Source organism: Leucoraja erinacea, chromosome 2 (genome assembly GCF_028641065.1).
Source record: "Leucoraja erinacea ecotype New England chromosome 2, Leri_hhj_1, whole genome shotgun sequence".
Lineage (NCBI taxonomy): Eukaryota > Metazoa > Chordata > Chondrichthyes > Rajiformes > Rajidae > Leucoraja > Leucoraja erinaceus.
Window position 1 is genome coordinate 132,494,797 of NC_073378.1, and position 26,942 is coordinate 132,521,738.

The 26,942-nt window shown below is 46.4% G+C and overlaps 1 protein-coding gene across 1 annotated transcript in view; it reads left to right on the forward strand.

Annotated features, from left to right (window-relative positions):
* Positions 1-4,173: 4,173 nt before the first annotated feature.
* Positions 4,174-26,942, forward strand: part of cpsf1 (cleavage and polyadenylation specific factor 1) — an 86,980-nt gene continuing 64,211 nt past the window's right edge. Inside the window, exons 1-7 of the mRNA XM_055665526.1 lie at positions 4,174-4,346; positions 8,692-8,845; positions 15,031-15,058; positions 16,203-16,336; positions 16,504-16,584; positions 18,160-18,311; positions 19,788-19,934. Of these exons, the coding sequence (XP_055521501.1) occupies positions 8,702-8,845; positions 15,031-15,058; positions 16,203-16,336; positions 16,504-16,584; positions 18,160-18,311; positions 19,788-19,934 (686 nt within the window). The 5' untranslated portion in view covers positions 4,174-4,346; positions 8,692-8,701. The remainder of the gene's footprint in view (positions 4,347-8,691; positions 8,846-15,030; positions 15,059-16,202; positions 16,337-16,503; positions 16,585-18,159; positions 18,312-19,787; positions 19,935-26,942) is intronic.

Consider the following 26,942-nt stretch of genomic DNA (forward strand, 5'->3'; position numbering starts at 1 on the left):
GAGACCCCCAAGAAAAGGTCCCTCCCCAGGGAGAGATTTGTGTCCCCCTCCCTCCCCCCCACCCCACCCCCCCCCCACCCCCCTGCCCTCCCCCAACAAAAAAATAACAAAAACTACATAGAAACATAGACTAATAAAAACCCGGACCCCCTCTCTCCCACTTCCACCACACCCTACCTACCACCTCCCTACCTCTCTCTCCTCCCCCCTCCCTCCCTCCCCCCACCTCTCTCCCTCTCTCCCTCCCCCTCCCCCCCCTCCCTCCCCCCCACACCCTCCCCTCCCCCCCACCCTCCCCTCTCCCCCCCCCCTTCCCCTCTCCTCTCCATCCCCTCCCCCTCTCCCTCCTCCTCCTCCCTCCCCACCCCCTGCTTCCTCCACCTCCCCCTCCCTCTCTCCCCCTCTCCCCCCTCCCCCCCCCCACCCCCTTCCCCTCTCTCCCCTACCCTCTCTCCACCCTCCCCCCCTACACCTCTCCCTCCTCTCTCCCCATTCTTCCACTTCTCCTATCTCACCCCACCCCCCATCCCCTCTCCCCCTCCCCCCTTCCCCTCCCCCCTCCCACTTCCACCACCCCCCACTCTCCCCCCTCTCTCTCTCCCCCTCCCTCTCCCCCCCCTCACTCTCTCTCTTCCCCCCCCTCTCTCTCCCTCTCCCTCACTCTCTCTCCCTCCTCTCTATCTCCGCTCCGCTCCCACTATCTCCGTCCTATCTCCCCTCTCTCTCACATCCCTCTCTCTCACAACCCTTTCTCTCTCCCCCCCCACTCTCTCTCCCCTCTCTCCCCCCCCCCCCCCCCCCCCCCCCCCCCCCCCCCCCCCCTCCCCTCCTCCTCCCTCTCCCCCCCCCCTCTTCTCTCTCCCTCTCCCAATCTTCCCCCCCCCCACCTCCCACCTCTCTCCCTCCCCCCCCCCTCTGTGTTTGGGAGGTGGTTAGTGTGAGTGTGATGCCGCAGCCCCCCCCCGCAAACACGTGTTGGGGAAACAGACCCAACGGGTCTGCACTTGGTCTAGTGTCATCTAAAGAAATGTGTTGGCTGCCTTCTGGAGGTTTAAAAGTTTAATCACAAATTTTCATAAATGCTCCAAGTTCCTTGGGATTGGTGAGTTTTTTAAACTTAATCAAAGTCCTGTTAACGAGAGTCTTCACTCTTAACTTAACAGTACCAAATGAATAGCCTTCTGCACCCGACAAAGAGAAATGTGAACTCAACGATTTCTCTGTTTCAGACAGTCTTTTTCCAAACGAGGTTCACAAGTACAAGATGTGTCCATTTTTAAGATCCCTCTTAGACTCGGGCATGACAGAGAACTTCACTTCAAGTTGAACTCTAGCTATGCCTGTCTGGGTTTTTGGATTGACAATTTTGCATTTCTTCTTCGGAGACAACTGTTTATAATGTAAATTTAAAAAAACACTGAACAGCATTAACAGAAAGGTTATTATTTGCACTTTTAGAAAAAAAAGGTAGAAATGATAAAGTTAAACGCTTAAACAAATAGTAAATACCCAACAAGAAATTCATATACATCAGTTTCATCTAAATTCAATTACTAGATCTAAATATCTATCCATTTCTTAAGAAAAGGTTAACATTTTTAAATAGCCTAAGTGTCCAAATAACTTTCATACAATAATTCAAAATATAACGATTTTAAAATCTCATTGTCATGAATTTATAGGTCAAATGGAAGGAATTTAATGTTTAATTCCCTGTAAATTGATGGGCATTTAAATAATCTTGCGAGTGGGTTTTTGTGGAACTCGATCGATTGGAACGTTGCGGTTGCGGTGAATTTGAACCCCATATTGGCACGAAAAACACTGCCGGTTCGTATGGGGCCAAAATCACATTTTCGCCAAGTAAATTTTGATTAAAGTCAACCAAAGAAATAAGTTTATATGTAAAATAAACGACTTACCCAGTGTTTTGTCCCCTACTTCAGATCCGTCCCGTTGTAGGCGTTGATGGCATTAGAAGTAGCTTTTTATTTTAGTCCAGCGATTAAATTGTCCGCCAAAATTTTTTTTAAACTTCCAAGAACGGAAGTCCGGTCACTTGTTATTCAGCAGCTGGCAGCCCGAGGAAGTTCGCCTCCGACAGGCAGGAGTAAACAGCATTTAATCCCGCCCCCCGCCCCCCCCTCACTTCACTTTCATATCTCAAGTAATAAAAAAGTTATGGCCATTTTTCATACTCGGAAATTAGCATCTTGTTCCCTATTGATTTTCTATGGACATAACAAAAAAGCTGTGATCATGGACAGTCAAAAGCCCATAACCTTCTTAAAAATTAAGAGAACTGAATGAAATTTTCAGTTATCATAGATTGAACCATTCTGAAACAAATATAAAATAATCTTACTTGGAGGACCTGAAATTAAAGCATATAATTAGTTAGTTACCCAATTGTAGCTAATTTCAAACTTCAATTACTAGATCTAAACATCTATCCATTTCTTAATAAATGATTAACAGTTTTAAATAGCCTAAGTGTCCAAATAATATTCACAAATAATTCACAATAAAACATGATTTTTAAATCTCATTTACATCAATTTATAGGCCAAATGGAAGGAATTTAGTGTTCAATTGCTGTAAATTAAAGTCAATTTAAATCGGCTTTCTAGTGGGTTCCTGTGAACGCGCTGGTTTAGAACGTGCACATTGCAGTGGATTTGTGCCCTCAAATGCCCAGAAAAATACTGCGGGATATAAAGAGCCCAAAATGAACTATTCGCTATAGAAAACTTTATATACAGGGTTCTTAATGCATTTCGTTGTCTCTGTACTGCACACTGACAATGACGAATAAATTAATCATTTTTCATTTTTTTTCATTCTTCTGAAGAAGCCCCTTTTAATGTAAAAATAAGGTAATACCTTTAATTGTTTGCTTTATAAAACCCTGGGGCTGCGAGAGGTCGCGGGTTTAGAGAGTGATTTTTAAACTACTATAACTATTATACAAGGCCATAAAAACTAATAATACCTTTTGCGACGGGGTCTTTCAGCGATTTTCCGTTAATGATTTACTAGGCTGAACATTTTCGATTGCAACAGCCTAGTAAAAATCGCGTTTTAAACCCGCCCCCTCTAAACAGCGGCAAAATCACACACACGGGGCTGGGACAGATTCTCAACGACGATCCAGGTAGGTTTTGTAACATACCTACAATAGGCTGTCGCCACCCCCCACTTGGCATTGGCTACACCAAGCTTCAGTGCGTCCCTCAGCACGTAGTCCTGCCGTCGGCAGCGATATTTCGGATGTAGCCCGTAGTGCATATAATGACAACTGTAACTTTAAAACTGGTTACCATGATGGAATGATTTGTGTCGTGTGACATATCCTATATCTTTTCAGTTTTGTGAATATGTGTGGGTATGCGCAGTGTACTTTTGCACAATAAAGAAGACCCATACTGGCAAGAGCATGTACTGAAAACCTGTGTTTAAGAGGGAACTGCAGATGCTGGAGAATCGAAGGTTACACAAAAAAGCTGGAGAAACTCAGCGGGTGCAGCAGCATCTATGGAGCGAAGGAAATAGGCAACGTTTCGGGCTGAACTGAGTTGGATGATCAGCCATGATCATATTAAATGGCGGTGCAGGCTCGAAGGGCCGAATGGCCTACTCCTGCACCTAATTTCTATGTTTCTATGTTTCTAAACCCTTCTTCAGTCTGAAGAAGGGTTTCGGCCCGAAACGTTGCCTATTTCCTTCGCTCCATAGATGCTGCTGCACCCGCTGAGTTTCTCCAGCTTTTTTGTGTAACCTACTGAAAACCTGTGCTTTGTTTCTATCTACGTGCTGAAACTGTAAATGCCTTGCAGAGCCCTTTTTCTGTGTTGGCGACCGGCCACGTCTCGCCGCCGCGCTCCCGCCAAAAAGCCAACGGCCGCCCGCCCACGTGACGCTCGGGACATGCCCACGTGACGTCAGGGACAAGCTCACGTGACGCTCGGGACCTGCCCACCAGAGATCTTCGCTGCCCACGGACAGACCGCGTGACGTCAGGGACCCGCCCACCTGGTGCCAGCGACACGCCCACGTGACCGAGAGCGTAACGCCAGGGCCCCGCCCACGTGACAAAAACCCGCAGTCCTCCGAATCAAACTCCGAATGGCCGCGCACGCGCAGCGGCACGACAACGGCCGACGCGCGAGAGGCCTCCCCCGCCCGTCGACATCGCGAGAACCCGGCCTGCGCTCTTGTAATGGCGGCGCTGTGGGTGCGCTCCCAGTAACGTCCAACACGCTCGTCTCACCCTCCCCTCCCCTCCCCGTTGGGGAGGAATGAAGGAAGGCTCGCTCTGCGTGTGCTTAATGTAGCAGGCCCTGTTGGTAAGTGAGATGGGAGAATGCAGCGTGGGGATCATTTGCGGCGGAGGGGGAGGGGGGAGAAGATGACATGACATGCAACCGGCCTCCCCTCGGCATGGTGAGGGTCAGCTCGGTCACCACAGACAGAGGCCCTGCCCTGCTCCTGGATCTACAGACATGGACATGGATATCAGTCTGAAGAAGGGTCTCGAGCCGAAACGTCGCCTATTCCTTCTCTCCAGAGATGGCGAGTTTCTCCAGCATCTTGGACCTGAAATACATAGACGGGGGCATTGGTTTTGTCTTTTTTGCACTTATGTATATGTGTGTGTATATACACACACTCTGACATTTATTTTTCGTTTATCATATTGTTCACAGCGCAGTACGTTTACATATTCTGTTGTGCTGCTGCAAGTAAGAATTGCATTGTTTTATCTGGGACATTATGACAATGTTCTATTGTCTTGACTCTTTTCATCACATCAACCTGTCGGCCCCTGGATCACATTAAACCTGAGTGGCCACGTCCAGCATTAACTCCCAACAGTTAAGATTGGAGAGGAGAGAGAGCGATTTGGGGGGTGGGGTGGGGGGGGGATGTATTTGCCTACTATATTCTGTTGTGCTGAAGCAAAGCAAGAATTTAATTGTCCTATCTGGGACACATGACAAACTCTCGTGAATCTTGAATCTAGGTGGTGGAAATGTGTGAATTGGAGGGGAAGAATGGTGAAAGGGTTGGGGCGTTTTACATGAAATTGGAAATACAATGTTCATACCATTGGGTTGTTAGCTATGCAGCAAAATCTGACGTGCTGTTTTCTAGTTTGCGTATGGGCTCACTCAAGCAGTGAAGGAGGCCAATGACAGAAATATTAGCATGGGAATGAGAAGGGGAGATAAAATGGCTTGCAGCCGTTCGCTGCACTGTAGCATTGTAGTCACAAGCTAAACATCAAAATTCCAGCGAGTTTAGGATGAGGGAGGGCCTCATTGAAACATATCGAATAGTGAAAGGGTTGGATAGAGTGGATGTGGCGAGGTTGTTTCCACTAGGAGAGTCTAGGACTAGAGGTAATAGAATTAAACAACGTTCCTTTAAGAAGGAGAAGAGGAAGAATTTTTTTAGTCAGAGGGTGGTGAAGCTGTGGAATTCTTTGCCACTGGGCTGTGGAGGCTAAGTTAATGGATACGTTTAAGGCACAGATAGATAGATTCTTGATTAGAACGCATGTCAGGGGTTACATGGAGAAGGCAGGAGATGGGTGGTTGACAATGATTGGCATGGATGGGGGGGAGCTTATATGACTGTAGTTGCATCTGCTCCATATCAGGATCTGCTCTACATGATTTCAAAGTGATCATGATCGAGCATCATACCATTGTATCGATCATTATCTTGTATACTAGGGGGGGAGAGGGAGGAGGGGGGAGGAAAGGGGGGGGAGGAAAAGGGGGGGGGGGGGAAAGGAAAAGAACTGTCTCTGCCTCAGGTACACAAAAATGCTGGAGAAACTCAGCGGGTGCAACAGCATCTATGGTGCGAAGGAAATAGGCAACGTTTCGGGCCGAAACCCTTCTTCAGACTGATGGGGGGCTGGGTGGGGGTAGAAGAAAGGAAAAAGGAGGCGGAGGAACCTGAGGGCTGAGGGATGGGAGGAGACAGCCCGAAGGCTGAGGAAGGGGAGGAGACAGCAAGGGCTAACAAAATTGGGAAAATTCAATGTTCATGCCCGTAGGATGCAGACTCCCCAAGCAGAATATGAGGTGCTGTTCCTTCAATTTCCGATGTTGCTCGCTCTGGCCATGGAGGAGACCCAGGACAGAGAGGTCGGATGCGGAATGGGAGGGGGAGTTGAAGTGCTGAGCCACCGGGGGATCAGATTGGTTATTGCGGACTGAGCGGAGGTGTTCAGCCGTGCGGGGCTGGGGAACGATGAGGTTGGAGGCTCGGTCGGGCAGGGCGTGGGAGTTGATGAAGTCGGTGATGGTGCTAGAGATGGTGGCCTGGTGCTCGTCAGTGGGGTCATGGTCCAGGGGTAAGTAGGAGGAGGTGTCCGAGAGTTGGCGCGTGGCCTCAGCTTTGTAGAGATCGACGCGCCAGACTACCACGGCACCTCCCTTGTCGGCTGGTTTGATAACCCAATCTGGGTTGTTGCGGAGTGAGTCGATGGCAGTACGTTCGGGGGGGGAGAGATTGGAGTGAGACAGGGGAGTGGAGAAGTTGAGGCGGTTGATGTCGCGACGGCAGTTTGGATAAAGAGTTCTAAAGCCGGAGGGCCACGAGGGGGGTTCCACGAGAGGGGGTGCGTTAGACAGGAAAAGGGGTCATCAATGGGGGGGCGAGGACTCCTTTCCATGGAAGAACGCTGTGAGGCGGAGGCGACGGTAGAAGAGCTCCAAGTCGTGGTGGACGCTGAACTCATTGAGGTGGGGACGGAGGGGGACAAACCTCCAGTGGTTCACAAACCTCCAGTCTCCGCCTCAGAGGTGGCTCCTGAGATTTGGCAACTGATTTTGGTTTCTCAATGTCTTCCACGTTTAGGTTTTTTTTAGTTTAGAGATGCTGCACGGAAACAGGTCCTTTGGCCCACCGAGTCGGTGCCGACTAGCAATCCTACACACACTAGGGACGATTTAACATTTATGCCAAGCCAAATAACCTATAAATCTGTACGTCTTTGGAATGCATGAGGAAACCGGAGCACCTGGAGAAAACCCACGCAGGTCACAGGGAGAACGTACAAACACAGACAGCACCCGTAGTCGGAATCGATCCCGGGTCTCTGGCGCTGTAAGGCAGCAACTCTCTCACTGCACCACCGTGGAACTTCATTGTGGGCTGTTTTACATGGAATCTTGTTAGCATACCTTTGATTTACAAATGCTTGTGCAGCTCCTTTTTCGAATACTTCGGTAAATGAGCTCCGACTAACATGCCCTATTTGCACTAGTCTCGCCTGCCTGCATTTGGCATAAGTAGACACAAAATGCTGGAGTAACTCAGCTGGACAGGCAGCATCTCCGGAGAGAAGGAATGGGTGACACTTTGGGTTGAGACCGTTCTTCAGCCAAATGTGCATTTGGTGCATGTCCTTCTAAACCTATCCTATCAATGTACCTGTCTAAATGTTTTTGAAACATGGTGATAATCCCTCAACTACCATCATCTGGCAACTTGTTCCATAGACCTACCGCCTTTTGTGTTTAAATATAGTTGCTCCTCGGGTTCCCATTAAAGCTTCCTCCCCTCACCTGAAACATATGCCCTCTGATTCTTGACTCCCCAAGCAGTTGATGACCAAGTAGTCATTTGGATGAGCTGAGCATGCATGTGGGCGAGCAATGTATGCCGCTCGATAACTGAAGTTGGGGTGACCTTGGTTTTGGAGAGAAGGTGATGGAGTTTGCTCTTTCCCATTTGTCATGTAGATTTCAATAGAACAGTTGTTGAGATGTAGTAATTATGGTTGAGGATTTATTGCAGCTTTGCTTAATACTGTAAGTTCATGTCGTGGGATCAGAATTAAACCATTCGGCCAATCGAGTCTTCTCTGCCATTCAATCATGGCTGATCTATTTTTCCCTCTCAACCTCATTCTCCTGCCTTTTCCCCATAACCCATGACACCTTTACTAATCAAGAATCTGTCCGTCTCTGCCTCAAACACCCATTGACTTGGCCTCCACAGCCATCTGTTGCACTGAATTCCACAGATTCACCATCCTCTGACTGAAGAGGTCTGAACTAATTTAGTTTCTGGTTAAACTGATAGTCTCAGTATTAAGTGTCTGACCACTTACACTTCAAGAAAGTTGATAAGAAAACTTTTCAGAATATCAGCGGATGCCAGGATTAAATTGGGATGCACCTCATGAAATGGTTGCTTTGTCAAATAACAAGTGTATTGTCCTTCACATGGTTTCATGACAGTATTAAGCTTAAGCCTGAGACACAAGATTACCTCCAGATTCAGTGACAGTTTCTTCCCAGGCAACTGAAGGTGAGTTGCCAGGCAGCTGAACTGTTCTCTCACCAACTAGAGAGTATCCTGACCTTCCATCTACCTCATTGGACACCTCCAAACTATCTTTAATCGTACTTTATTGGACTTTATCTTGCATGAAACGCCTTGCCCTTTTTTGTGTAATTTAACACTTTGGACGGCTTGATTGTAATCATGTATGGTCTTTTCACTGAAAGCTTTTCACTGATCCTCGTTATACACAACGATAATAAACCAGACAATAGTGCAACCTGTTCAAAATATGTTATTTGAATGAGCTGGGAATACTTGATTTAGCCGGTGTCATTCAGGACTGAGAGCACGCAGTAATGGTTCTGGTATTTTGCTTGTTTGCAGGATTGACAGTATGTATGCAGTCTATCGCCAGGTGCATCCCCCGTCGGGGCTCGAGTTTGCCATCTACTGCAGCTTTTTTTCCAATGCAGAGCGAAATCTGGTGGTGGCTGGGACATCCCAGCTGCAGGTTTACAGACTGATTCACGATGCAGAGGTGAGCTAGCATGAACATTTAAAATATTGATTTTTTTTAAAAGGCCTATCATTTGTTCTATACTTTGCCCGAGATGTTTCCTACTGACAAGGGAATTAATGCAATATCCTCGAATGGCTTAATCAAGCAGTTAAACTGAAAGCAGATGACCTCATGAAGGGAGTTACAGATATACATCGAATATAAAGCAGTACAGCACCATGCGCTTCGGCCCACAATGTCTGTGTTAAACATGATGCTAAGATAAATTAATGTCATCTGCCTGGCACATTGATCCATATCCCTCCATTCCCTGTATGCTCCTATTTTCAATAGACATCATATTTGTCCTTCGGGGGTCGCTAGGTAGAAAACAAAAAGAAAAAGGAGAAGAGTGAAAGTTGTGGTGTAGAACTGTATATTAGTTTAGTTTATTGTCACGTGTACTGAGGTACAGTGAAAAGTGTTTTGTTGAATGCTAACCAGGCAGTGGAAAGACAATAATAATAAACTTTATTTTGGACTCAAGGTCTAGACAAGGGACAACATTACATAAAAATACATGATGCCATCAGTTTTCTCCACCTTATTTCTCACTTCAACCCATGCAACCTCACAGGACAATCTGAGGAATACATCTAAAATGCAACCTTGTCCCTGGCACCTGATACTGTCCTGATATCTCCTTTGCGTCACAAAATCTGTCTGCCCTCTAACTATCGAGTTTCCTTTCACTATACCTCCCTGCCTCCATTTGTCCCTGTCTTGGCCTTTCTGTGGCAATTAATAGTAAGATTAAACGAGTACTTACCAGTACGAAGTTTGATCTGTATTTTATGAGGAGTTACGATGAGGGATTACGTGAAGAACCCACCCAGCGTGCAGGCGCGGCATACTTCCAAGCAGCGGTGTGGAATCACAGATAGACACTAGTTGAAGTAAAGATAGTAAAGACCAACGAGACATTAGTCCGAATTTGATCTATATAATGAGGGTGGGAGCGGAGGGCACGTAATCCCTCATCGTAACTCCTCATAAAATACAGATCAAACTTCGTACTGGTAAGTACTCGTTTAATCTTACTATTTTACTTCGGAGTCACGTGAGTGACTACGTGAAGACTTCAAAGGTCTGTGATTTCAAACCGTGTAACAGTTATATCACTCACTGCCGAAAGATCATCGAGGGAGGAAGTGGTAGCTAAAGACCAACAAGTTTGTTTAGTTATAAAAGAAATGTTTATTAACTATAACAAAAAGTAGCTCCCATGGGCTTTAAATCATAACTTTGCGGTTTCTAAAATGGTATCCGCAAAGACGTCCTGTTCCATCAGCGGTTTTCTGTAAAATCGTTGGAATGTCGATTCCCTTGACCATCCCGCTGCTCTGAGGATGTGGTCTAGGGGAACCTGCATCCTATCCGCCGCTGAGGTGGACGCTGCCCTGGTTGAATGGGATTTAAAAACATTTGTGTTAATCCCTGCCATGCTGAGGACCTGTTTCAACCATCTGGATAATGTCTGGCTGGTAACCCGTCCAAAAGGCTTTCTGTGGCTAACCCATAAGGCTTTCTCTCTCCCTCTAAGCGTTTGGGTTGTGTCTAGATAATGATGAAGGTGGGTCACCACACACAGCCTAGGTTCTGGAGGGTAAGCCCGGAAGATCAACGGGGAGCTTGATGTACCTGGTCTACTTTGTTTTACCAACCCCGGCATGGTGAAAGTAATGGTATCTGGGGTGGTCACCATGTAGTTCAGATTTAGCTGATGGAGCGACTGAACCCTTTGAGCTGAGACAAGCGCCATGAGCATGAGGGTCTTATAAGTGGACTGTTCCAGGCTCAGGGATCCCACCGGAGGCCAACCTCGAAGGTGTGTCAGAACTACACTCACATCCCACATGTGGGTGTATCTAGGTGTAGGGGGTTTGGTATTAAAGATCCCCTTAAGAAGTCTGATGACCAGAGGGTGGGATCCCACACTATGCTGTTCTATCGGCATGAGGTATGCGGACAGTGCGCTCCGAGCCGTATTGATGGCACTGTAGCTCATCTTGAGATCATGGTGCAGGTGGGCCAGGAACTCCAGCACATCCGAGATCGAAGCCGTCTTGTAGGATGTCCCTGCGTCCAGACAGTACTGTTCCCATTTCCTGATGAAGGTCAGGTACTGTTTCTTGGTGGAAACTCGCAGGGATGCCGACATGGTGGTGATTGTTCTGTCTGATAACCCCAATCCCCGGTAAGGCCTGTTCAAAATCTGGAAACCAGGAGTTTCAATTTTTGGTGGCATGGATGGCTAATGCCAGTTACCGGGTGAGTCAATAATTGGGGGTGGTGTTGAAGGACCATTGGTGTCTCTACCACCATGTCGTGGAACATTGGGAACCATGGTTGGGTAGGCCAGTCGGGCACGACCAGAATGCCAGAGGCTGAGTCTGCCTGAATTTTCTGGAGTACCCGACTGATGAGGCAGAAGGGAGGGAAAGCATAGAAAAAGAAATTTCCCCAATCCAGCATGAAGGCATCTACCGCTGCTGCCTCTGGGTCTGGTTCCCAAGCCACATACATGGGTAGTTGGTGATTTAACCTAGACGCAAACAAATCTATATCTGGCGTACCATATTGCTTGACAATTTTAGCAAATAATTTTGGGTCCAACATCCATTCGATGTTGTCGTTGAATTTTCGTGACCTGGTGTCCGCCACTAAATTTAGCTTGCCTGGTAAATAGGCAGCTGATAGCCAAATATGTCTCTCGACACACCATTGCCAGATTATAGCAGTTAATTTGTCGCATGATACTGATTTAATGCCACCCATGTGCTGGATATAAGATACTGCCGTAGTGTTGTCGATCATGATTCTAACATGCACGTGCCGCATATCAGATGCATATGCTTTTAGCCCATAAAAGGCGGCGAGCATTTCCAAAAAGTTAATGCCCAGTGATTGTAGTAGCGATGCCTCTGAGTTAGTCCATCTGCCACCTGTGCTGTCTATGGAGTTAGTAGCTCCCCAGCCTAAAGCACTGGCATCCGTTGCAATGGTTATGTTAGGATTGGTTACGGCGATAGGACTGTGACTGTGCCAAATATTGTCAACCCACCACTGAAGTTCTGATTTGGCTTCAGCGGGTAGATCCATTTTGCGATCATAATGCCCCCTATGAAGGCGTAATGCATGAGTCCTTGCTCTTTGTAGATTTTGATAATGCAAGGGCCCATGTTGGGCAGCCGGAAATGCTGCTACTATAGAGCCAATAACTCTGGCTACATGCCGTATTTTAGGTTGCGGTGTAGCAATTAAATGGCTACAAGCTTCAATGAGTGAAACTGTTTTGTCTCTGGGCAGAGTGACAGTCATGTGAATCGTGTCAATAGTGAAGCCTAGGTAATCCATGTTAGTAGTAGGCTCCAATATTGATTTATCTGGGTGAAGGATAAAACCCAAAGTTTCAAGGAGTTGTTTAGTGGCTAACACTCCTGCGACAGCTTGTTCCCGTGTTCTTCCTAATATGAGAACATCGTCCAGATAGGCCACAACTAAATGTTTTAGTTCTCTCAATTTCTTCATGGCCACTTTAAGAATTTTCGTAAATAGTCTGGGAGCTGTCGTTAAACCATTGGGCAAAGCTCGGTACTGCCATAGCTGGCCCCTCCAGATAAATTTCAGATATTTAAAGTAATCTTTATGAATGGGTACCAAATAGTAAGCATCTTTGATATCTATGCTTGCCATGTAGTATCCCTTGGAGATCAGTTGTCTGGCAGTGACAAATGTCTCCATTTTGAAATGTTGATACTCAACAGACTGATTAAGTGACGTCAGATCAATAATAATGCGACATCCACCATCTTTTTTGGTTTTGAGAAAAATATTTGATACAAATTCTTGCGGCTCGTGTGTGGTCATTTCTATGATGCCTTTAGCCACGAGCCGATCAAGTTCAGCTTGTCCTTCTACCTTCTCAACTGCCGAGGGAAGGAACACCCTTTGGGGCATGTGCTGAACTGGCGGTTCTACGCCTGGTTTGAACTCAATTTTGTATCCACTAATACTGTTGAGTATAAACTTATTGTTAGTAAGGGAGCACCAAACATGCTTGAAGAACCTCAAACGTCCCCCTGTTAATACTACACCCTTTGTCTGTGTATGTTGACAGGAACCAGACCCACCTACCTCCATGTTCACTTGTGGGGTCGTTTTCGGTGGGTCTGGCCCAAGGTTGTCCGTGTTGGTGCTGCGGTGGGGCGGCGCATCTTCCCACGGCTCCGCCCTGGGCCCCGCTCTAAAAAAGAGCTCTGGGGGTAGTGGGAGGCGGTCACCAGGCTTTCACCAGCTCGGTATCTGCTGGTGGCTGCCGAGGCGTGCGGCCAACTGGGTGTCTTCACCCTGCTCGGTCCTGGCCCTGCCCTCATGAGGCCTACTGGTTTTGCCGCCTCTTCCAACTCCTTCAGCCTTTTGGCCAGATCCGCACCAAATAGCAGCGCCTGTCGTTCGGGCGCTGGAGCTTTACAGAGGCCGGCATATGTTGGGTTGAGGGCAGGCCTGATGTTGTCCCGCCGTAGGTTATTTAGCTCATAGGTGGTGCTGCACATCAGTGCGAGGGCATCCTGCTGGGGTATGGTCAGGTCTTCATCCCCAACGGACCGAGCAAAGGCGGTGACGGCTGCTGAGTGGAGCTTCAGGACTCGCTGCATTTTGACTTCCTGAGCCCTGATTTGCTGCCCCAGCTGGTTCCAGATCTGCCCATTGACCGTCTTGACCCTCAGCGCCTCGCAATTTTCTGGCGCGATGTAATTGTCAAGGGCCTGCTGGACAGCCTTGTCCTGCAGCGGGTTGTTGGACAGCCTGTTTATAGTGGCCGCCATTCTGGGTGGCAACACCATCCCAGTTGTTGGGGGCGCCGCATATCGGCCCACTACACCCAGTAGCTCTTCTTCCGGCACGCCCGGCAAGCTGACGGTATCCTCCGCCTGCCCTTGGGATAGGCCAGCCCAGTCCTGGCCTCCCTTACTGCCCTCGAACATAGAGGGTACAGAAGGGTGTGGAGAGGAGGAGGCCAAAGCCCGTCCTCCTGGGAGATGCCGCATCTCCTCGTTTATCATTCGCTCTAGGAGCTGCCTCATGCAGCTGATCCGAGCGTCTCCCCTTTTCGGTGGGGGAGAGTGTTCCCGTTCCTCCGATTCATCGGAGGACACCGGCCGGTCGGTTTTATGTGTCGCCTTCCTCCCTGTGCGGGGCGTTGAAATCTGCAGCACTGGGGGCGGCTCGGTGTCGGGTGAGCGGGAGCGTTGAAAAGGCTCCTCCGCTGCGAGAGGCTGCCGTCCCGCTATGGACCCGTCCTCGGGTGGAGTTGGGCAGGCAGTCCTCCTGGCTGGTCGCTTGCGAGAGGCCATGATTCTCTCTGGAGCGACTCTGTAACAAAAAAGGCACTTACCTGAGGTCTTGTCTTTATGCTGCAGCTGGAGAGCCTGGCTCCAGCTGCTGCCGCTGTTGCACTGCTGACGTAATGCCGCGCCTGCGCGCTGGGTGGGTTCTTCACGTAGTCACTCACGTGACTCCGAAGTAAAATTACACAGATTCACTGCCCTTTCGCTGAAGAAATTCCTCCTCATCTCCACTTCGAAGGTACGTCTTTTTATTCTGAGGCTGTGCCCTCTGGTCCGAGACTCTCCCATTACTGGACGCATCCTTTCCACATCCACTCTATGCCTTTCATTATCCGGTAGGAAAAGCAAACTTTCTACCTTTTAAACCACCATGTTGAGTTGGCCTGCCACATTTAAGGATCTGAGTGCATACACTTTGTTAATAGTGAACATTCTAAACCAAGTGGGAACCTCGGATTGTGGGACATTTTTTGAGAATGTCAGAGAGATATAGAGAAAGAAAAATGGCAGAGTGGGACATTGGGAAAACGTTGACAGCTGATGTAATCCTGGTGCAGGCCTTCATCCTGAAATATTTACACAGATGCTGCCTGATATGCTGAATTTTTCCAGCAATTTCTGTTTCTCAGATTTCCAGCATCTGCTGTTTATTTTTTGTTATTCATTGACCATGGTCTGAATGGCCATCTGTGTTGTCAAAAAAAGATGAAATTAGAATTTCTAGCTGTTTTGTTTGAGATTTTCAGCATCTAAAGTGCTTTGATTTAAATCTTTGGATTAATACCAATGCCTCTTTATTCTTTGTACTTGCAGAGCACAGTAAAAGGAGACAAACCTTCAGGTAAGCCTGACCTTTTTCCCGTCGATATCTATCGATTCTCATCGAGCCACAGAAATGGGCCCTATGCCCTACCACATCTCTGCTGACCTCTATAACCCATCTGTGCTAGTCCCATTTGCCTGCAAGTATATATGTCTCTATTCTCCTTTCTTTGGACACGTTGGAAAATTAGGAAAATCAATCAGTTAATTTCTATGTGAGGTGTGACCCAAGGGAACTCGTGCAAAATCAGAATGTTTGGAGTTTAAAACCTACCGCAGCACGTAATTAAGGAAGATGGTTCAAAGATACTGCCTTTTGTTGAGATGTTAATTTTAGATGTCATGCCATGAATGGTAGTGAGTGGTGGTGCACAGTTAGGGAGCTAGTGGGAGGAGGAGGAGACGAAGAACATACCCGTCCTCGAGGATGGCAGGAGGTTTAAACGTCGGCATTTGTTGAGCCAGAAAAGCTCCCTCCAGAATTGCAATCTTCAGCAAATCTGATTCACTCTGTGTGCTATCAAAGAGTGGCTGAGAGCACTGTGCACAGCAAGGGCAACGAGACAGACTACATTGTGGTTGTAGTACTGAAGAATTGTGCTCCAGAACCAGCTGTGCCTCCATCTAAGCTGTTCCAGTCATTTTTGCAAACATGGCATCTCTCCGATGACGTAGAAGATTGCTCAGGCATTTCTCCTTTACAAAAAGCAGGGAAAATCCTGTCCGGATAATTACTCTCAAGGGGAAAATGGCTAGGAGTCGGACCTAGCACTGAGAACATAGGAAAGTGCAGCACAGGAACAAACTCTTCATCAAACAATGCCCACGCCAAACAAAATGCCGAGTTAAACTAATCTCTGTACATCATCCATATGCAAAACTGGTTCTTGGAAGTCAATTAGGATATCAGTGCAGCAGTGCCAGCCTGTATAGGCTCTGTATGTGAACACCATATAGCCATGGTGGGCTATGTGTATTTAAACTGGGACAGTGTTGAAAATATTAATGTGACGTCAGCGGGTAGCCTGAGATAGCTTTGAGATCATCTGGAGTAGCCCCCCCCCCCCCCCCCCCCCCACACAAATGGTTAAAGTAGGGGTGAATATGCTGTTACCTTGGATTAGCTCGAGGAAATGACAGGCGATTTCTATTGATTCCTCTAGAGGTTAAAGGCCGTAAAGAAAAGCTGGAGCAGGTGGCGTCTTTTTCACTGTTCGGTAATGTGATGTCAATAGCCAGTGTGCAGCTTGCAGGCTCCAAACGGGACGCACTCCTACTCAGTTTCAAGGATGCCAAGGTCAGTGCATATATGTGTGTGAAAGAGGGAGAGGGGTGAATATCGTGATTTGGGCATAATACCACGCTGTGAAGCAAATCCTATCCCGATATAAGAGGATAGACCACGATTGGGTGCTCTAGAGTAACTGTGTTTGTATCTGACAAATGGTGTTTTTCATTTTAAAGCTGTCTGTGGTTGAGTATGATCCGGGGACACACGATCTGAAAACACTCTCGCTACACTATTTTGAAGAGCCTGAGTTAAAGGTAGGACATCAGTCGTGAAAACAACTACTCCATAACACAGATCTCTGCATCCTTGTATGTTGCCTGATCTGCTTTTGTCTTTGGACAGGGCCTTTGTCCCACTGAGTCCACGCCGACCAACAGTCAAGAGTGTTTTATTGTCATATGTCCCAGATAGGACAATGAAATTCTCGCTTGCTGCAGCACAACAGAATATGTAAACATAGTACATAACTGGAGAGAATATATGTGCACATGCACACATACTCAATAAATAAACACATATAGTGCAATAATAATAATAATAATCTGTTGTAGTTCAGAGCTTATTTGTTGTCGTGTTTAATAGCCTGATGGCTGTAGGGTAGAAGCTGTTCCTGAACCTGGACGTTACAGTTTTCAGGCTCTTGTACCTTCTTCCCGATGGCAATGGTTATATGAGTGTGGCCAGGATGGTGTGGGTCTCTGATGATGTTGGCTGCCTTTTTGAGGCCGCGTCTCCGATAAATTCCTTCGAAGGTGGGGAGGTCAGAGCCGGTGATGGACTGGGCAGTGGTCACAACTTTTTGTAGTCTTTTCCGCTCCTGGACATTCAAGTTGCCGAACCGGGCCACGATACAACCAGTCAGTATGCTCTCTACAGTGCACCTGTAGACGTTAAAGAGAACTCTGACATACCGAATCTCCATAGTCTTCTCAGGAAGTAGAGGCGCTGATGTGCCTTCTTTATAATTGCATCAGTGTGCTGGGTCCAGGAAAGATCTTCGGAAATATGCATGCCCAGGAATTTGAGGTTTTTGACCCTCTCAAATTACCTGTTCACATTAGTTCTATGCATGCATATTAGTTCTCTTTCGCATGCACTCCCCTATGCTAGGGTCATTTACCAACGCCAATTAACCTACAACCCTATATGTCTTTGGGATTGATTGAAAAAATATAACATGGAAATGTGGGCGGAACCTGGAGCACCCAGAGGAAACCCACACAGTCACGGTGAAGCCGCAAACAGGGCATCACCAGCAGTTCCGGGCACAGTGGTTAGGTGACTGAGAACGTGCAAACTCCACATTGACATCGCCCGAGATCAGGGTCGAACCCACATCCCTGACGCTGTGAGGCAGTGGCTCAAGTAGGTTCGCAACTGCGCTGCCCTTCAAGATATGCGAGTCAACTAAGGATTAGTTAATTAAGGATTATAATGCAAGGTCCGGTTCTGGTATCAGTGGACCCAAGAAGAGGAGGGAATGGTAGATCAAGGGACACACCCGTTCCCGAATGGGTGTCAAGAAGAACTCTGCCACGCAGTAGATAGTCAAATTCTGGTGGTATCCCCAGAAAAAATGTTGTGGAAACTGGGATCGAATTAGCAGTGTCAAAACTGCAACTAAGAGATTCATCTTGCACAGAATGTGATTAAAATGAAAGAAATAGACCACTCGCCCAGCTATTCCACACGCTCCCATCATCATTTGACCATTTCTGCTTATCCTGTCTTAGCTGTTCCATTTGGCAGCACATTTCATGCTGGATTCTGTTCTGTGTTGGATTTGCAGAATGAGTGCCTTATATTTTTGTTCTTGCCTTGTTTGACAGGATGGTTTTGTGCAAAATGTTCACATTCCCCTGGTGCGAGTGGACCCAGATGGGCGTTGTGCAGTCATGCTGATTTACGGAACACAGCTGGTAGTCTTGCCTTTCCGGAGGGACACCTTAAGTGATGAGCAGGATGGCGTCATGGGGGAGGGGTAAGGTTTTTATTGCTGCCTTTGTGAAATATTTAAGGAACTTTTCATTTTCTTCCAACATTTTCTTTCTCCCGGCATTGACCATGCTTGCATGGGATCCTCCATAAAATCATTTCCCCTCAAGGGTTAGTGCTCGGTGTGTGTTATACTATTCAACTATAAATGGCTGGTGAGATTAACGGATGATAGTACAGGTATCTATGAACCGACACCAATACAAATTGTCTTTGCATCGAAGAAAACAAAATGCATTAAGAAGGAATTGATTTCACAATATTGTTGAAATGCAACTTCTGTGTGATTGAATACAGTATTTGTTGCAAGGAAAATGAAAGCATGCTCAAGTAGAACAAACTAGATTAAATCAAATAGCCATTGCAGAATCCTGTTTGCAAAGTGACCAAGGGTTAGAAATTAAATCTTCGAGGCATTTATTGTATAGAAGAGGATAATGGAAAAGAGAGGGGCGAAGGCTGCAGTGGAAGAATCCTAGCTTGGCAATCGAGTCGAATTCATTTGGGTGGAACTGAGATATGTTTATAGGGCATGGTTAAATCGGTAAATCAGTGGTAATACAGGTAGTGCAAGATCTTAAGTGTAGGAAAGGAACTGCAGATGTTGGTTTAAACTGAAGATCGACACAAAAAGCTAGAGTAACTCGGCGGGTCAGACAGCATCTCTGGAGAAAAGGAATAGGTAAGGTTTCGGGTCGAGGGTCTGACGAAGAGTCTCGACAACGAAACGTCACCTATCCCTTTTCTCCAGAGATACTGTCTGACCTGCTGAATTATTCCATCTCCATGCAGACTGGGCAAAACAAAGTAGCAGAATCGTTTGGGGGCTGAGTTCATGGAGTGTCTAAGAAATGGGTTTCTGGAAAGCTCGCTAGGTGTAAAATCACTGAAAAACAAATTCATTAATGGAACTTCAGAGAAGAGTGGTGAAATGTTTAAAGTTTTGTAAGTTATTTGGTTCAATCTGAAATCAGATTGCTGAATATAAACAAAGGAAACTACAAAGGTTTAGGGCACGGGTTAGCGATGGTAGTTTGAGAAATTAAAACAATATGATAGTGTCTTTGCAATGGATTGCATTTAAAGAATAATATCCATTGTGTATGATGCCCTGCAATGTAACACTGCTATAAGCTAATATGTTGTGGCACAGGAGGAGGCCATTTGTCTATTGGTGTTGCTCCAGACACCAGCATCTGCTGTCTCTTGTGCCTCTGATCAAGTCTGCATTGTCTCTTTCCCCACAGTCCCATATGAACATTTCTAATTCCTTTTTTTCTTATTTTTTGTAAATCAACATTACGTGTGATCTGTAAATGTTCGACTGAAATCTTACTGGCTAACTCATTTCCTCTGCGATTGAGATTAGGTCTTGTTTGGAGGGTTTATATAATATTTCAATGTCGTGCTAACGCAGAGGGAATTGATGCCCTAATCTTATCAGCACTCTTTCTCCCCACAGGCAGAAATCCAGTTTCCTTCCCAGTTACATCATTGACGTTCGAGAGCTGGATGAAAAGTTGCTGAATGTGATCGACATGCAGTTCCTCTACGGTTACTATGAGCCCACTCTACTCATTCTCTATGAACCGAACCAGACATGGCCTGGGTATGTACACACTCCTCTCTTGCAAGTGAAATATTGTGAAAATATGCACCACCAGCATGTGGAAAAAAAGAAACGGCTGGTTTGGATTTATCATGGTATTCTGTATGATTTCTCCCTCTTTCGGAGGCTATGGATTTAACATTGAAACTTATGGGACTGTCCCACTTGTCGACTATTTAGGCGACTGCCAGGGACTAATTTTAATAGAATTCACCTATGACACCTGGCGACAACCTACGACCGCAGCTATGACAACACCTAAGTCGACCTTCGACTGCAAAAATTGTCGCGATTGTCACCGAAAAATTTTCAACGTTGAAAAATCGCCTAAGTGGGACAGACCCATGACTTTTCATATTATAGTTTGTTATAAATAACAACGTCTGAGAGCTGCTAAAAGAGATATCACATAGAATACATACTGGCAGCACAGTGGTGTAGCGGGTAGAGCTACTGCCCCACAGCGACAGTGACCCCGGTTTGATCCTGATCCATGTCTGTGTGGAGTTGGCACGTTCTCTCCTCCGGGTGCGCCGGCTTCTTCTCGGATTCCAAAGATGTGTGCGTTTGTAGGTTAATTGGCCTCTGCAAATTGCCCCTGGTGTTTAGGGAATGGATGAGAAAGTTGGATAACATGGAACTAGTGTGAACGGGTGATCAGTGGTCGGCGGACGGTGGGCCAAAGATCCTGTTTCCATGCTGTATCTCCAAAACTTAATTAATAATACCATGCAAAATATCAATCTGTCTATCTGAAGAAAGGTCGCAACCTATACTCGGTCACCACCAGAGATGATCCCTGCCCCTCTGATTTACTCCAGGACTTTTTTTTTTTAACATTTCTTTACTTCTTTCAAATGCTCCCGCGTATATTTTGTTTGATTTTTTTTTTATGGTGGTTTCATTGTCCATTCAGTCATTCTCTCCATTTCATTCATTTAACATACCTCTTGGCCCTTTTTCATGAACGCTATAAGGTACTCGTCTTGGACTTGGGGAACTGACTCATTTATTAATAATTTCAGAGCTTTCACCTTCACTGCTCGCTCTTTATGTACGAAACATTCATTAACAAATCTGGGGCTACAAGATTCAACCTGGGTGGTCCCTGTGGACAAATTGTGGCTCTGAGTTAGATGTGTGGCCTTCACCCAGCTGTGTTCTCTGAACTTTTCTTGCAGCTCATGGCTTCAGCACTGGCAATTAACTCTCACAAGTACGGGCGCAGATGCATATTTTTTAATTGGCCAGGAGCTGTAAATTGCTGAGTTACACACTTCACTGCCACCCTGTAGAAGCATCATAGTGGTGCAGATGAGGTGAAAAGGAGATGTCGCTAATTAAGGGACAGAGCGAAAAGCAGAAAAATAATGAATGTTGGAGAATTAAGTCATTGGAAATGGGAGTGAAACCTAAGCAGTGAAAGGTAGAGATAGATGGTGGAGAGGGCTGGTAATTGCAACTATTAAGATGCAATACTCTACAGCACCCATTAGAATTTTGTAGAATCGTTTGGAGTCCTTACATGCAGTAAAAGAGAAGTTGCTGCTAAGGTTTGGCCCTAATGCTCAAAAACTAATGGTGTATAGGCATTTTAAAAGCCCTTGGTCAGTTCAAACCAACTGCTGTATTTTATATACAGGTGACATTGTTATTGCTCCAGAGAGCCCAACAATTGATTCATTGCCTGCTCCAACACATTCTGATTTACCTGATTTAGCTCTTGCCTATATTAACAAACAGAGAATATCTTTAGGTTGAAGAAGATTCTCGATCTGAAACTTCACCAATTCATGTCCTCGAGGGATGCTGCCTGACTCGCTGAGTTACTCCAGCATCTTTGTCCTGCATTAGGTTGAGCGATCTGTGTTGTCACATTGTCTGACAAGGAAGATTTTCATTCCAAGTCATAATTCAATTGACTAGCTTTAACACTGAATTTAATATGACTGTTTTGTGCATATGTTCTTGTCAATTGCTCCACACAATCTTCTCTGAAGAACAGCTGCCTCTTTGTTTCTAACTTTGCCCATAAGTTTTGATCTGTGATGTTCCCTGGGCATAGGCAACACTCAACTACTTTCCTGAAGTGACCATTCTATGTGTATGAATTCAAACTACTGTGAAGGCCAAGTCGAGCTCAAACCCACCCATTGCAGATGCATTTTATTATTTATTTTGTCTGCAGCTAGTAATGCCCGAGTTACACCATGGGTCAAATATGGAATCTGATATGTATCTCTTGGTTACTTGCTTGGGCACCTGAGCTATGGTGAGACATTTTGGAGACCAGGTCCAGTTCAGTTTCAAGCTGTCATAGAGTGATCCAGCGTGGAAACATGCCCTTCGGCCCACACTGGCCAGCTACACTAGTCCCACCTGCCCGCGTTTGATCCACATCCCTCCAAACCTGTTCTATCCATAGAAACATAGAAAATAGGTGCAGGAGTAGGCCATTCGGTCCATCGAGCTAGCACCACCATGGCTATTCATCCAAAATCAGTACCTCGTTCCGGCTTTTTCCCCCATATCCCTTGATTCCCTTAGCCCTAAGAGCTAAACCTAACTCTCTTGAAAACAATCCCACCCTGTGCTAAGCAGGTGTAGAGGGAGAGCTTTCACCAGGGTGCAACCCCAGTGAAGAGTGGCAGCAGCAGCAACACCAGCAGCACCTCTTCACACAGATCTTGTCAAGGCTGTCTCCTGCACACAAAAGATTTGTAGTTAACGAAATAACAGCGGGCAGCGCAGGGCCAAACCGGCAAGGACAGCGGCTGGCAAACTCCCGAGATAAGACATCACTCCACTGGAGGGGGGGGGGGGGGGTGTAAGTGCTGAGCTGATGGGCTCTGGGCCTCAGCCAGGGATCGTTGCAGGCTGGTGACCCACTGCCCCAAACAATCTCCAACTCTGCTGCACCCTCTACAAACCAAGCCTCAGCATTGACACAGAACAACCTGCTCCCGTTTAAAATGCCCAAACTGCTGAAGGCATGAAAACACAGACAGGAGTAGACCACTCAGCCCCTCTAGCCTGTCCCTGCCATTGTGGCCAATCTACCCCCTGTCTCAACTCTCAACCCCTCCTCAGTGTCAGTTCCCCGCAGCCCGCAAGACACCATCGTGTTTCTGTCTCTTTCAAATCCTCCCCATGATCCTACAGATCCCTGGTTCACATAGAACTAACTGTACAACACAGGAACAGGCCCTTCAGCCCATAATGTCTGAGCCAATCATGATTAGAAGTTCAACTGATGTCTTCTATCTGCGTGTGATTCATATCCTTTCATTCCCTGCATATCCATGTATCTATCTAAAAGCCTCTTAAATGCCACTAACATGTCTGCCTCCACCACCACTCCTGGCAGCTCATTCCAGGCACTGTGTAAAACACTTGTCTCGTACTTTTTTAAACGTTGCCCCATTCACCTGAAAGCTGTGTCCTTTGGCCTGACATTTCCACCCTGCTATATTAAACACTGGTGTTGGGCTCTGCTGTTCATGCTGCCTCGAGAAAGCAGGCAACATAATCAAAGACTTCTCCCATCTCGGTCATTCCTCCTCCCGTCAGGCAGACAGTACAGAAGCTTGAAAGCGCGCACCACCAGACTCAGGAACAGCTTCTTCCTCTCCGTTATCAGGCTTCTGGGCGGTCCTTCCATAAGCTAGGGTACTGTCCGATTCACCTCTACCCCATTTGTCTGTGGAACTGGTGCACTACAATGCCGAGAACTATATTCTGTACTCTTTATCTTCCCCATTGTTCTATCTATTATACAAGAGCTTGGCTTGATTGTATTTATGCACAGTATTATCTGATGTTTCGATGGCATGCAAATAAACCTTTCACTGATCTTCAGTACACGTGACAGTAATAAACCTATACCACCAAGTTTTTTTTCCCCCCACAGAGGGTGGTGGGTGCCTGGATCCCACTGTTGGGGTTAATGGTGGGGACAGATACCATAGTGGCATTTAAGATGTTTTTAAATAGGCAAATGGATATTCATGAAACGGAGGGATATGGCAGATATGAATTGGTCTTGGCATCATATTCAGGTGGCAGGTGGGACTAGTGTAGCTGGGACATGTTGGCCGGTGTGGGCAAGTTGGGCCGAAGGATCTGTTTCCGCACTGTATCACTCTGACTCTATGACAGTGATGTTATGCTAGAATTGTGAGTAGCAAGAGGTACTTTAATTGGTCACTGTAAAGTTGCCCCTAATGTGGTGAGTGGCGGAATCGTGGGGAAGTTGATAAGAATGTGACGTATAAAAATGCATTGGGGTTGATGGGTGCTTAATGGTTGGTGTGGGCCGAAGGGCCTGCTTCCATGCTGTGTGCACCACAATTCTGGTTACCAGATGACCAGGCAGATGTGATTGCGTCAGATAGAATATAGAAGAGGTTACCAGCACTGGAAAATCACAGCTTTGAGTAAAAAAATTGGAAAGTTAGTAGGTTTAGACCAGAGTTGGGGAACCTTTTCATGTTGAAATGCCGCATTAAGTTAGCTGTAATCTAATAAGGCCGCATCCAAGAAACTTCAATTAGATATACTTCAAAATGTACATTATTTTGTAAAAATCTAACTACTATGTATTAACTTCAAGAAAATGAAAACATTTTGTTAATTCTAAAGTTAAGTAAACTTTTAATGACTTTGTTGTGACTGCTTTTTGTGGGAAAGCATTTGAATATTTGGTTGCAACATGGAGGTACGCAGTTTCAGTTGATCTTCTAGATGGGTATCCGTCATCTGTGACCTTAAGGGTGTCTTGATTTGGGTTAGGTAGGAGAATGTAGATTCACAGCAATAAGTGGTTGAAAAGCAAGAATGCATTTTTCGTGCATGTTGCCGAAGACGTGGGTATTCTATTGCATTTTTCCATATTTCAATCGTATCTTTCTTAACGTCAAATAAGGACTTTAAAATGTCATCTTCTGAGAGCTCAATCAATTCCATCTGTAGCTCTTTAGGAGCCTTGGAGACATCAACTAGATGAGGTTGAAATGCTAATTTGAGTGTGATGTCATGATTCTCAGTCAGTGAACCTTTCATTGTATTGTTTAATTAATAAGTCTAGAACAGTTGCATATTCTTCAAATGATTCGCATGAATGAATGAATGAATGAATGAATGAATGAATGAAATCTTTATTGTCATTTTCCTGAGTACTCACATACCCAGAGGCAACAAAAAAACGTTGCTCAACCAGTGTCCATTCAGTGTGCAGTAAAAAATAAATAGAAATAAAAATACATATATCATGAACAAATTAAACACTCTACTCTCTACTAAACATCAACAGGCGTTCCGATTGGCAGCTGCACGACAGTGGCTCTGCTGCAGTGTGTCCAGGTTGGTGGTTGGTGCGCGATACTTTGGCAGGGGGCAAAGTCCGTTTATCAGTCTTATAGCCTGCGGGAAGAAGCTGAGGAGCATCCTGCTGGTTTTGCAGCTAATGCTCCTGTACCTCTTCCCAGATGGCAGGATGGAGAATATGTGATGCGATGGGTGGTAGGGGTCTTTGATGATGGAGATGGCTCTGCTGATACATCTCTTCCTGTATATGTCCAGCAGGCCAATAATCCTGCTGGCGGTCTTCACAATCCTGTCTAGTTGGTGCCGTTCGTACGCCTTGCAGCTCCCGAACCAGGAAGTGATGCCGTAGGTTAATGTGCTCTCGATTGTCGCCCTATAAAAAGTTTGTAGGTGTGTAGTGGGGAGACCTGCTTTACGTAGTCTTCAGAGAGGGTGTAGTCGCTGCTGGGCTCTCTTGACTAGTGCTGTGCTGTTGGTCGTGGACGTCGGGTCATCTGACAGGTGGAGTCCTAGGACCTTCACGCTGCTGACCCTTTCCACATCAGCTCCATCGATGTGCAGAGGTGTATGGTGTTGTTTTCCCGCCCTCCTGAAGTCAACCACCATCTCCTTAGTTTTTCCCACGTTGAGAATGAGGTTGTGGGATTTGCACCATCCTGTGAGCAGCTCCACCTCCATCCTGTACGCCGACTCATCATTGTCACTGATGAGACCCACCACTGTTGTGTCATCAGCGAACTTGTTGATGAAGTTGTTGTTGAGTCTAGCAGTACAGTCGTGTGTAAGCAGACTAAACAGCAGGGGGCTTAGGACACAACCTTGGGGCGAGCCAGTGCTCACGGCTATGGTTTTTGATGTCCTACTGCCCACCCTGACTGTCTGCTGCCGTTGTGATAGAAAGTTCAGGACCCAGGACCCAGGAATCCTCCTGTTCATCAATGACCTTCGCCAACTGGGGAAAATGTTCATCCAAAATTTCATTTTGAAGAACAGTTTTGAAAAAAAAAATGTTTTGCCACATATAATAATAAATAGCGCTTTTCAAGGACTCAAAGTCGCTTTACATGGTGAGTCAAGAACAAAACAAAATAGAGCAGTAAGACAGAGATGCAGAGGGGAGGGGGACATGGGACTAAGGGTATGCAGAGGTGAAGAGATGGGTCTTGAGGCGGGACTGGAAGATGGTGAGGGACTCAGAAGTTCGGATCAGTTGGGGAAGGGAGTTCCAGAGCCAGGGAGCTGCCCTGGAGAAGGCTCTGTCTCCAAAAGTGCAGAGGTTGTATTTCAGAATGGAGAGGAGACCGGCTGAAATGGATCTGAGAGACCGTGAGGGTTGGTAGGGGGAGAGGAGGTCAGTGAGATAAGGGGGGGCCAAGTGGTTGAGGGCTTTGTAGGTGAGGACCAGGATTTTGTAGATGATCCAGTGGGAAATGGGAAGCCAGTGAAGTTCTTTGAGGACTGGGGTGATGTGGTGCCAGGATTTGGTGTGGGTAATGAGTCGGGCGGCTGCATTCTGGACCAGTTGGAGTCGGTTGATGTTGCTGGAATTGATGCCAAAGAGAAGAGAGTTATAGTAGTCCAGTCAGAAGGAGATGAAGGCATGGATGAGTCTTTCAGCAGCGGGGGGTGTGAGAGAGGGTCTGATTTTGGCAATGTTGCGTAGGTGAAAAAATGATGTTTTGA